The 12,656-nt window shown below is 42.3% G+C and overlaps 1 protein-coding gene across 2 annotated transcripts in view; it reads right to left on the bottom strand.

The window, feature by feature from the left end:
- CMTR1 (cap methyltransferase 1) overlaps positions 1-11,844 on the bottom strand; it is a 59,060-nt gene extending 47,216 nt beyond the window's left edge. Inside the window, exons 1-2 of one of the 2 annotated variants that reach the window (XM_036248886.1) lie at positions 11,712-11,844; positions 1,223-1,374 (exon numbers count right to left, since the gene is read on the bottom strand). In XM_036248886.1, coding sequence (XP_036104779.1) covers positions 1,223-1,374; positions 11,712-11,844 — 285 coding nt within the window. Of the gene's footprint in view, positions 1-1,222; positions 1,375-8,803; positions 8,857-11,711 lie in introns of those variants that run through there. The other variant, XM_036248887.1, reaches the window with a different exon arrangement.
- Positions 11,845-12,656: the final 812 nt, after the last annotated feature.

The following is a 12,656-nucleotide window of genomic DNA, read 5'->3' as shown; positions in this document are numbered from 1 at the left end:
ACTGTCTATAAGCTCATACTGAACTCTAGAGTCACTGGGTCCACTTATATACCCCAAAAATCAGAGATCTAAATCCCAAACCCCAAAGATCCTTGTCTAATAGGAGACAAGGATCTCCTATTTGTCTCTAATAGGAAGACAAATCCTAAGAAGATTTGATTCCCCCTAGAGGGTCTGTATTTCCTCAGGAAGGGGCATTACCAGCTCAAGAGCTGGATGGAATTCCTACAGTAGCAACAAATCTTTCCCCAGGTTAGAGGCTGAGTCACAAACCTCCCCATCTTCTACTGCCCCAAAGTTTATGGCACCAAAACTAGAATCCAGACTATGGCTTCAGAAGTGGTTCTCATTCTTAAATGAATATAACATAAAATGAAGGACTCACCTATAATATCCCTGAACCTAGTCGGAAGGCAAACTTGGATTTCTCTAACCTTGGCACATACACTCAAGTTTGAGGAAGAAAGTAAGCAGGTCTTCCCATTCACCTTCAATGGTGTATGGAAGCTGAGAAGGAGAACAGGTCACCTCTCGAAGCAATACAGAAGACTATACTACTCCCGTTTACTTTAGGCACCTGGGAGTGAGCAGGATTTTAGTCATTTCTTTTGAGATCATTCACTAGAACAAAAATTCATAGCATGAAGCCTCTTTACCCATCCACACACATCTACATGTAGGGAAGTATGTTCACTTGTGCTCATAATAAGAATTCATTACTCAGGTCCTGGCCAGTTTGGCTCAGCGGTTAGAGTGTCAGCCCATGGACCAGAGGGACCCGGGTTCAGTTCCCAATAAGGACACAAACCTCGGTTGTGGTTTGTCCCCGGCTCCAGTTGGGGTCGTGTGGGTAGCAACCACTCGATGTGTTTCTCTCACTTTGATGTTTCTCTCTCTCTCTCTTTCTCCCTCTCTCCTTCATGCTAATAAAAAATAATAAATAAATAAAATAAAATAGAATTCATTACTCAGAAGACCAAAGGGAGATCAAGCTCTGGATGGGACAGGAGAAGCAGGCCTGAGCAGCCACTTCCCATGGATGACTCCAATGTGATTGATACTTCTGTTGAGAAGGGGGCCACACTCTACTACATATCAGTAGCTGAAAAACAAAGGAAAAACTCACACTCTAGCATTTCTTCTTTTCACACCAATCAAAACCAATTCCCTTCTCTCACTCTGCTGGTGGAGCTTTAGAAACCCAACCAAAGTGCTGACATACCATAAGTTTCTGGGAGACGCTGTTATACATGGAATAGCGGGAGGAAGTTCCCTCCACAAGAGAGTCTGCTTTGAATGCATCATCAAAAGAATCAGAGCTGCGTTGCTTCCCTTCAGTCTCACTATCAGACCCACTGAGGCTCGTGGTAGATACTAGAAAAGAAAAAAGGAAAATAATTAGGTGAGTTTACGGCACAAAATAACCTCTAGAAGTCCAATTTCATTTATTCAACTATTGTTTAATATATGCATTGCACACATAAAGTTCATTAAATGACCCAGGGTCAAATGTATTCTCTACCTCTTACTAACTGTGTAATCTTGGACAAGTCATTACAAGTTCATAATGGTACTTGACATACAATGGGGACTCAAAAATATGTTTTCCTTTCCCACCTTTTCAATTTCTTCCACTATAAACTAGGATGGTAATACCTTCCTCACAAGAGGATGAAATAATGTATTTAAAGGTCATTGCAGCCCTGGCCTGTTTGGCTCAGCAGTTATAGAGTGCTGGCCTGCAGACCAAAGAGTCGTGGGTTCGATTCCCAGCTCCAGTCGGGGTCCTACAGGAGGCAACCAATGTGCCTCTCTCACACTGATAACATTGATGTTTCTCTCTCTCTCTCTTTCTTTCTCTCTCTTTCCTTCCCTCCCTCCCTCCCTCCCTTCCACTCTATCTAAAAATCAATGGAAAAAAAATCCTCAGGTGAGGATTAACCAAAAAAAACAAAAAGGACATTGCTAAATATAAAATGTATTTATTGAAGATATAATGGTCAGACGAACAGTTTCTGATTGTCTAATCTCCTAATTTCCTTTGTCTTCGCAGTCCTTTAAATTTATAGGTAAGAGGGTGGGTCCTATAGCACAGCCCCAGAGAAGAGCTGGCTCACAGGGGGAAGAGCAAGGGAGAAGAGAAGGGAGAAGGGAATAAAGAGAAGGAAGAAAAAACAGAAGGAAGAGGAGGAAAGAGAGGAAGGACAGAGAAGAGGGAGATGCTCAGGCAGCAGCACCAACTAAGGTGGAGAGGAGAGGAGTTGCTGGAGGGAGCTGGTGGCCTAGGTGAGCTAAGCCACTGTTTCCCTGTAAACAACCTTGTTGCCAAAGGACTCCAAATAAGACCCACCTTAGCAGCTGTCAGAGTGGTGGGTTACAGGTCTCCTGGCCAAAAGTCACTGTGACTGGCTCTTTCACTCTTTTATAGATACATGACCCCTTAACTTGAAAGCTATTTCAACCCAATGTAATTTTACTCAGATAGTTTCTTTGACAAACCCATCCCAATTTGGAAATAGACTACATCTAAAATATTTGGTTAAATTTCTGCATATTCCCATTGACAATGGTATAAACTGCAAGCAATGAGAAATGCAAAACAGGAAATTAGGGTGGTGGTATCCAATCTGAACCAAAGGTTTGAGAAGTTATATAGAGCTCAATAGTATACATAGCTCTTTAATAAGTTATTGTGCTTGTTTAAGAATAAAATAGCTTTTCAACTTATGTGTATTATTCATCCAAATATCTATTAGTTATAAGGCTATAAATGCTTATTATTTAGACCTAAATACTTAATAAACTGAACTATTAGGTATTTCTTTTGGCCTAAGAGCATGGTGAAAAAAGTTAGGGTGACACTAAGGGTACAAGACAGCCAAAATTTGGGAACTTCTGCTCTATGTATTAGAAAGAATAGCTCACCCAGACACACTGTCAAATGAACAACAGAAAAGCGAGACCATGTGCATGAGCATGGCATCCTAACTCCTGTGTACTGATCCATCCATTTCCCTAGGAGAACACAAACTTGCTAAGGGTTGAGAAGAATGAAGCCTTCTCCAGCGCCCAGGCCTGATTCTCCCTTCCACTGTGCTCCAGCAGCACCAGTATTCACATCATCAGCACAGACTCATCACATTGCAGGAGAGCCAGTTATTTAGACAGGGTCATTCCTGAAGATCAGGAGCTGTGGCAGTCAACTTTCTATCTCCCATACCTGGACTGAGGCTTTCTACTTAACAGAAATTAAGTCCTCACTGTAGGGAATTTAAGCAAACTCTCATCCAGCTGCCATCTTTGCTAAGCACCTACTGAGTGTACAGCTCCTTAAGATATTTCCTCTTGCCTGGTCGATATGGCTCAGTGGTTTAGCATCAACCCATGCACAAAGAAGTCACCAGTTTGATTCCCGGTCAGGGCACATGCCCAGGTTGTGGGCCCAATTCCCAGTGTGGGGAATGCAGAAGGCAGCTGATCGATATTCTCTCTCATTGATGTTTCTATAGCTGCCTCTCTCTCTAAAATCAATAAAGGAAAAAAAAATTTTTTTTTAACTATTTCCTCTTGCCCTGGCCAAGTAGTTCAGTTGGTTAGTGCATCATCCCGATATGCCAAGATTGCAGGTTTGATCCCTGGTCAGGGCACATACAAAAATCAACCAATGAATGCATAAATAAGTGGAACAACAAATCTCTCTCTCTCCCTTCCTTTCTCTCTCTAACAAACTCAATCAATAAATTTTTTAAAGTTATTTCCTTTTTTACCACCTCATATACGTAATCCAAGTACTAGTAGTGTAAGGCATTCAGCCCTCTGAAGCAGAAGGATACATGTCATTACATTTGTTCAAACCCACAGAGTACACAGCACCAAGAGGGAACCCTCAAGTAAACTATGGGCTCTGAGTGAATGATGTGTCAATGTAGGCTCATTAATGGTGACAGATGTTCCTTGCTGATAATGCAGGAGGCTATGCATGTGTAGGGGCAGGGGTGCAGGAGACGGTTTTGTACTTTCCTCTGAATTTTGCTGTGAACCTTAAACTGCTCTAAAAAAATAATGATGTCTTTAAAAACATTTTTAAAAAATAAAACACTAACAAAATGTTTGAACATGAAGATGAAATATGTATACCCTAAAAGAGAACTGAATCCTATTAGACTATATTATTTAGTAGTCCCACCTCATCACTACCAGCAGGCTGAAATATAGAATCTGTCAGATCCACCAAAGTCCAAAATATTGATACTGTTTAATAGATAGACAACAACTTTGGTTCAGGACCTGTTCTATTTTTTTTTTTATTTTTATTCGCACCTGAGGATATTTTTCCATTTTTTGTACAGATAGAGTGGGAGGGAGAGAGAGGAAGGGAGAGAGCGAGAGAAACATCGACGTGAAGGGACACATCGAGTGGCTGCCACCCGCACGACCAACCAGGGCCGGGGACAAACTGCAACCGAAGTACGTGCCCTTAGCGGGAACCGAACCCGGGTCTCTCCGGACCGCAGGCCGACGCTCTAACCGCTGAGCCAAACCAGCCAGGGCCAGGACCTGTTCTATAAAAGATCCATGCTATACACAATGAGGTACTATCCAAAAGTGACACTCCTACCCTAAGAAGCTTAAAAATCTAATAGTTAAGATAAATATACATTTTTAAAGGACATAATGTTTTGCAAAAGAAAGAAAAGGCAGTCCAGCCAGTGTGGCTCAGCGGTTGAGCGTCGACCCATGCACCAGGAGGTCGCTGGTTCGATTCCCGGTCAGAACACAAGCACAGGTTGTGGGCCCAGTACCCAGTAGGGGGCATGCAAGAGGTGGCCAATTGATGTTCTCTCTCGTTGATGTTTCTATCTCTCTCTCCCTCTCACTTTCTCTCTAAAATCAATAAAGGGAAAAAATTTTTTTTAAAAGAAAGAAAAGGCAGGTGAACTTATTTTAAAAAATCAAATTAAACTTAAAACCAAAATCCTGGCTCCTAAGCAGTTAGCAAGGAGGAATTTTGGTTGAGAACATTTCTGTATGAGGCATCAAATTTGCCACTTCCCCTTCGGGTGGCTATCCAAGTCCCTTAATAAGGAGCCAACTTGTTTTTGTTTTTTTATTGATTTTAGGGAGGAAGAGGGAGAAAGGAAGGGGAAGAGGAAGAAAGGAAGGGGAAGAGAGGAGAGAGAGAAACATTGATCAGTTGCTTCCCGTATGCACTTTGACCGGGGAAAGAACCCGAAACCATGTGCCCAGACCAGAAATCAAACCCACCACCTTTTGGTGTATGGGACAACATTCCAACCAACTGAGCCACCCCAGCCAGGGCAGGAGCTGACTTGCTAACATGGACCAATCACAGAGTGCCAGAGTGCCACTCAGAAGGAAAGACCCAGAACATTAACAATGAGTAACCATGGAAACTGAGAAATGAAGTGATATTTATTTTGTTTTGCACTTTTCTATGGGAGAAATAAGAATATATCCATTTGAAAATTAGGTTTAGAAATAATAATAGAACTATAGAGAAATAAAGTACCATTCTAAGCCCTGGAAAGAGTTTAGTTCCTTTCCAGAGAAATCTTCAGAGGATAGCAGATCTGAGAAAAAAGACCTCCTGAACAGCTGAAGACTGAGCTTGGGCCTTTCATCTATTCTCTCCCACTAGGAGGAGAGAGAGAGACACTCTGTAACAGAGTGCCCACATGCTAAGAACCACCCTTCCAAAGATTCAGATTCTCTTCACTCAGTTGCCTCCATGCCTTTAACCTGTATACTACTTACTGCAGAAAGAAGTGGTGCCAGGAATATGGGCAGCTCCCTGCTAGTCCTATAGTATCCTTCGGGGCAGTCCAGGGACCCAGGGTCCTGACTAACCAGAAGCTATAATGTTAAGTCAGTTATTATTTCTTTCACCAGCTGTCTGGGGATTCATAGTTCTATCTATGAAAAGTTTAGGAAAACCTGGTAGCCTCAAAGGAGAGTGTGCCCTTGGTCCAGCTCTAGGGGTTTGTCAGGATGTCAGGATGATGTACATCCATCAATGATACAAATATCATTCCTGAGCATACTGGGTTCCTGCTACCCTCAGATCTAAGACAGAGATCTTTTGTTTTCTTTGTTTTCATAACATTTTGGACCAAAATGACAGAAAGAACCAAATGGGTGGAAGGTTCATTAGGCAAATCAGTGATGACTCTGGTACAAAGATCTTTCCACTCCATTCCTCTTCCCTCGGTGTTACCTAATATCTATCTGCCCTGTCCTGAGAGTGAGGTTGATAGAAGCTAAAATACCACCCTACTACACATTTCTTTGTGATATCGAGAAGTATGATGGACCCTGGTCAGGATAGCTCAGTGGTTAAAACATCGAACCAAAAGGTCAAGGGTTCAACTTCTGGTCAAGTACACATACCTGGGTTGCAGATTCAATCCCTAGCCCTAGTTGGGGAGCGTGCATGAGGCAACCAACAGGTGTGTCTCTCTCAAATTCATGTCTCTCTCTCCCATCCCCCTCCATCCCTCCCTTCCACTCTCTCTAAAAAAATCATTGGAAAAAATATCCTCAGATGAGGATTAACAAAAAATAAATAAAAAGAAGTGTGATGGATAAACAGACAAACCTTAATTCTCTTTTATTTCATGTGGTATTTGAAGCCAATTCTTAGCCTGACATGATTTAAGACAAAGTTCCACAGATCAGTCCTAATGTCCACAGACTATCACAGCCACTACTCATTTTTACCCCAGGCCTTTGGTGCCACTCTTTTCAGATGAAAAGGAGACCATTGTCATGGCTGCAGCAGAAACTAAAGAGAAGATTTAGCCTCCCAAGACTGATAAAAATTTAGCAAACACTGAACAGACACTCTTGTAATGAGGATATAAATTAACGGGAGTAATAAGGTCAGTCTATTAAAATCATTAGTTTCATTAAGAACTTGCCAAAGCTGGGTGGCATTCCCATTTACCTCCTAGGAGCTCCCCTTCTAAAACCTACCAGAGAGCCCAAAACATTATGTAGAGTTTTCATTTAAGATTTCTTCCCTACCTGATAGAGGTCATTACTCTTTAGTCATTTTAAAGAAAGGTTCACTTTATAGAAGAATCAGGTTTTCCAGCTACTAGCAAATGTTTCACATGACAACAGAACAGTAGGGTAAACATACCAAGATTAGAAAAGACAGCAACACATAAGGAAGGGCAGATCCAACCACTAGTGGCCAAGGTGAGCAGCACAAAGATATAAAAGAATAAACTATGGATTTTAATAAACATCCCATCCTGCCTAACAATTGCTGTGGAATACACTCATTCCTGTTTAAAGACTCAACTTCTCCTTCATGCCAGACAAATGGTAACACGTTAGAGCAATTTAAACAGATACCGATAAAGGAAGTTTTTGATTAAGGTCATGAATCTGAACTGACAGGAAAGCAATGGTGTTTTTGGGAAAATAGCCTATTTAGGGAAGAATTAAACCTGGTAAAGGGAAGACACTTTCAGCATGGTGCTGGTGAAGGACCCTGGCAACTTCCAAAGCAACACACTGTCGGAGGGCCAGAAGCCCAGAATGGGCACACAGCTGAGGAGAGAAGGAAACCGTCTTAGGGTCTATACCTGCTTCCCAGTGAGAAACAATCAAAAAAGAACAAAATTACTTCCACCTGTCTCTCCTTACTTCAAAAGGGTGTTATTTAATAGAAAATATCCAAGAGTTCAGACTTAAAAAATGCCTTCAAACTCTTAAAATAAAAATAAATCACAGGCTGCTATGGTGACCATGACAACATCCCTTTTCTTCTTTACTCTGGTCAGATGATGTCAGTCTCTGACCTGGCAATACAGCTACTTTGTCAATAATGTAAAATAAACTGATCAAACTAAATAGATCTATTAATGAGTCATCTCATTGATCGAGCAGAAGCAGCACAAACAAGGCCCAGACAGAAATAGTAACTAGTGTTTTTTGTTTTTCTAATTGTACTCCCTAAAGAGCATTTTTCAATCATCCATTTGAACAGTACGTCCAGGTAGAAGTGGTTGGAACAAAAAGAAACACAGCTGCTTTGACTTGAATGGATGTGTCGTTTCTGGCGAGACAGTAAACTGCCAGGGCACACCGTCCAGGGGATGGATGCCTCAGAGGAGCCAATACAGAACAGAAGTTACATGAGTGAGTATAAGTATTTAATGAAATGATCTTCTGTACAATGGAAGAGGGGGCAGGCAAAGTGAAAGAGGTGAAGCATTTTAAGATTCTTGGAAAAGATACTACTACTGCTGCCTTCTATCAATTCTATTCAGTAAATATTTACTGAGCATTTACTCCATGCCAAGCATATAGGATTGGAAGGTGGGGAGGGTGGGGAGACAGGGAGCAATCTTTCTGAAGACACTAGACTAGCCCTCAGAGTTTTGTGTCATTGTGGAGCTGACCCTTCATAAAATAAGTTGACCAAAGAAAATCTAGCAATGTTTGCTTGCCTCCGTCTCCTGCCTCATTTTCTGCAAATGAAAGGGATCAAATGGCCTATTGCCAGAAGCATATACCGTACTGGCCACCTCTAGATTTCCATTCTGCATATAGGACAGCAACAGTCAATCCTGAGTCATATGGTGTTACTTCCAGAAAAGGTTAAAGCTATTTGGTACAATTAAAGGGAGTCTGTGAGGGGGAGGAAGAGAATCTCAATTCAGTCATATTTTCAAAAGCTTGAAGTTTAGCCCTGGCTGGTTTTGCTCAGCGGTTAGAGCATCAGCCTGCGGTCCAGAGAGACCCGGGTTTGGTTCCCGCTAAGGGCATGTACCTCAGATGCAGTTTGTCCCCAGCCCTGGTTGGGTCGTGCAGGTGACAGCCACTCGATGTGTCCCTTTCACGTCAATGTTTCCTTCTCTTCCTCTCTCTCCCTCACACTCTATCTGAACAAAAAAATGGAAAAATGTCCTCGGGTGAGGATAAATAAATAAATAATAATAAAAATAATTAATTAATTTTAAAAAGCTTGAAATTTAAATCAGACTGGTTCCCTTGAGAGATCCTTAACCATATACACCTACCTTCTTCTACCTGGAAGTGGTCCTCTCTTTACTTCAAAAAGATGTTACTTGAGAGCAATGTTCCCCAAGATCTCCTTGGAACTAGATACCACCACCACCTGAGTGTCATTTATTCTCCCAGACACACTCTCCCTTTTCCTCTTGTAGGCCTCTCTCTCTTAATACCCCAGAGCCTTACCCAAGGAGACCCTTTACCTTCACCAACTTGCTCAAATCCCAGATGAGAACCAAAACTCCCTTTCCTTAATAGTCCCTAGAACAAATGCATCCAATATGTTTTCTACCTTCCTACTTAGTGACCTCAGTTACATATAGCAGTTCTTACCTACCCTGGAATTCACTGTGACAACTTTATTTTTTTAATATTTTTAGATAGAGTGGAAGGGAGGGAAAGAGAGAGAGACACACCAATTGGCTGCCTCCTGCATGACCCCAACCAGGGCCAGGGACCAAACCTGCAACCAGGTACGTGACCTTGACCGGGAATCAAACCCGAGACCCTCGGTCCAAGGGTCAGCACTCTAACTGTTGAGCCAAACCAGCCGGGGCCACTGTGAGAACTTTAAAGGCACATATATCTCCACACAAAAGTTTGTAAGTCTGTTTTCCAGCTAGAACACACCAAATGTGCTACACCACTTGTCAAGCTTCTCCCTGGACCAGCTTCTCAGTACAGCTGAGGAGTAAGTGCCCTTCAATGAGCTTACCACTATGAATAACCTTTATTTTCTACCACCCTCAGTGGGTGCTTCGCACCCTGACGGTTACCTGTTACCACATTTCATTCCAATTTACCAGTGATCCGAAGATGATCCCAAATGCAAGACAGCTGGTTAAATAGTGTCTCCCAAAAGGTCATGTCACCTAGTCTGGGAACATGACATTTGGAAATAGGATCTTTAGATGTAATCAAATTAAATGAGGTCATACTATATTTGGGTGGGCCCCCAACCCAATTACTGATGTCTTTATAAGAAGTGGTGCCGCCCTGGCCAGTTTGGCTCAGCGGTTAGAGCATCGGCCTGCGGTCCTCAGGTGAGGATAAGAAAAAAAAGAAGAAGTGGTGCCAGTGGTGTCTTTATAAGAAGAGAGAAATTTGAACACGGGCACAGAGGCCAAGACTGGAGTTATGCTGCTATACGCCAAGGAACAGCAAGGACTGCCAGCAACCACTAGAAGCTAAAAGAGGCAAAAAAAAGCCTTCTTCTCAAGAGCCTTAGGAGGAAAATGGCCCGGCTGACACCTTGATTTCAGACTTCTGACCTCCGGAACTGTGAAGAGTAAATTTCTGTTGTTATAAGCCACCCAATTTGTAATTTGTAACAGCAGTTAGAGGAAATTAATACAAGTCAAGGTAAATGCAAATGCAGCTACTTCTAATTGCTTGGTTTTGTTTTGTTTTGTTAATCCTCACCCAAGGAGCCCTGGCCGGTTTGGCTCAGCAGTTAGAGCGTCTGCCTGAGGTCCCGAGAGACCCGGGTTCGGTTCCCGCTAAGGGCACGTGCCTCGGTTGCAGTTTGTCCCTGGCCCTGGTTGGTCGTGCGGGTGGCAGCCACTCGATGTGTCCCTTTCACATCGATGTTTCTCTCTCTCTCTCCCTCCCACTCTGTCTGTACAAAAAATGGAAAAATGTCCTCGGATGAGGATAATAAAAAAAAAAAAAAAAAAAATCCTCACCCAAGGATATTTTTTCCATTGATTTTTAGAGAAAGTGGAAGGGAGGGAATGGAGGGTGGGGCGGAGGGAGAAACATTGATGTGAGAGAGACATATGAATTGGTTGCCTCCCAAATGTGCCTCAACCTGGGGCTGAAAATCGAACCTGCAACTCAAGTATGTGCCCTTGACCAGAAATAGAACCTGAGACCCTTCCACGCAAGGGCTGACGCTCTAACCACTGAGCACACCAGTGAGAGCTAATTGCTTGGTATTTAAGGCAGGCTCCTAGACACTTTACAATTTCTCATAGAAAGCATCTGTGTAAACTGTAAATGTCCATAACCCCAAGAAACAAGCAAAGTAAAATGCTACTTTCAACCAGATGAGCAAATCCTTTGAGCTTAATGTAAACAGTGAATACTGGAATGTTCCAATTCATTTGGGTATCTCTGATCACAACTGCTGAGGGAATTGAGAAAACAATGCAAAAAACAAAGAGGAATTAGGCCAGATCACTGCAGCAAAGAGCCTCAGGATTACTAACAACTATTAAGAGCAAGGGACACCTCGCTTTATTGCACTCAGCTTTATTGCGCTCCCTGGATGCTATGTTTTTTTACAAATTGAAGGCAAGACCCTCCACCAGCAAAATGATTACAACTCACTTTATTGCAGCAGTCTAAAACCAAACTCGCAGTATCTCCAAGGTATGCCTATACTTCCACCTGGTTTATGGCAGCAAAAGACTGCCACCTACTGAAGGACCAGCAACAAAACTAATGCACTTCTGTAAAAACTCCAATGTTTTATTTTAAACAAGTCCCCAATTCCTATTAGGAGAATGGCAGCATTCCTGGGAAGAGAGTCTACCGTCAACACATCTCTGCAGAATTTGTCTAATTTTCCTCAAGAAGCAGTGGACTGTATTCTGTCTAAATCAGGCTCCAGGGATTCAAATAACCAGATGACCAGTGGCCTCAGACCACACAGGCAAGCATACCTTTTGCTGCATGATTGACAGAGGAGGGAGGTTCATCATCAGATGTAGAGCTGAGGCTCAGGGCAAGCTCTGCAACTCTTTTCTTCTGTTTCTTGATAGGGGCAGTGCATTCTGGATCACTTCTCCTCTTCATTGTTACTGCAACCATAAATCCAGACAAAACAATCAGCTGCTCTATGTTAGAGTCACTAGGATCAGAGTAAGGATTCTAAAGTACAAATCATAAATGGGATGGGATTTGGCAACTCCAAACAACTTCCAGTGCCAGCACTTGAACAGCCTCTTCCTCAAAGAGGTCCAGTAAGGATGCTAGCCAAGCTCTGGTTTTCAAAAATAGCTGTTAGTTTCACTGAAAAATGTGGTACTCTGGGCCACTGCTGTCAGATACCAAAAAGTCATGGATCAACTCCACACGCCACAGGGTTTAGTTAAGGCCTTGGGGACTTGTTAGTCTATACTTTTGATGCAACACTGGCCATGAGTAACAACAATGTACACTGGAAATTTATTATAAAACCTAATGAATATTAACCAATAATTTCCAAGGTGAAGAGACCGTCCCAGAATGATTGTTCCATCAGTGTTATTATTTTACCAAGACAATTAAGACATCACATATGATACAAATAGTGGTTTTTGGCTTACTTAAAGATGTTTGAAAACATGAAAAATTGGGAAAGTTTTTCACCAGAGTAAGGAATTGAAACACTGGTTGGCTTAGGACTGAGGAAATGAAAGAGTGGGAGAGTTATTGGAACTGGATGTAGCCACAGCATAGGATTCAAGTACAAAAGCAGTAATTTTAAGAACAGGAACCCACCTCCACAAAAAAGAATGAACACAAGCAGGCACCATGCCACCTTCATCCATGCCAAGAGGTACATGAGAGGTAAGCATGAGAAAAAAATGAGATGGAACAAAGAGATTAAGAAGACCCTGAAATCT

The sequence above is a fragment of the Molossus molossus genome, unplaced genomic scaffold, assembly GCF_014108415.1.
Source record: "Molossus molossus isolate mMolMol1 unplaced genomic scaffold, mMolMol1.p scaffold_m16_p_8, whole genome shotgun sequence".
NCBI classification, from domain to species: domain Eukaryota; kingdom Metazoa; phylum Chordata; class Mammalia; order Chiroptera; family Molossidae; genus Molossus; species Molossus molossus.
This window is presented reverse-complemented; position numbering and strand designations above follow the sequence as displayed.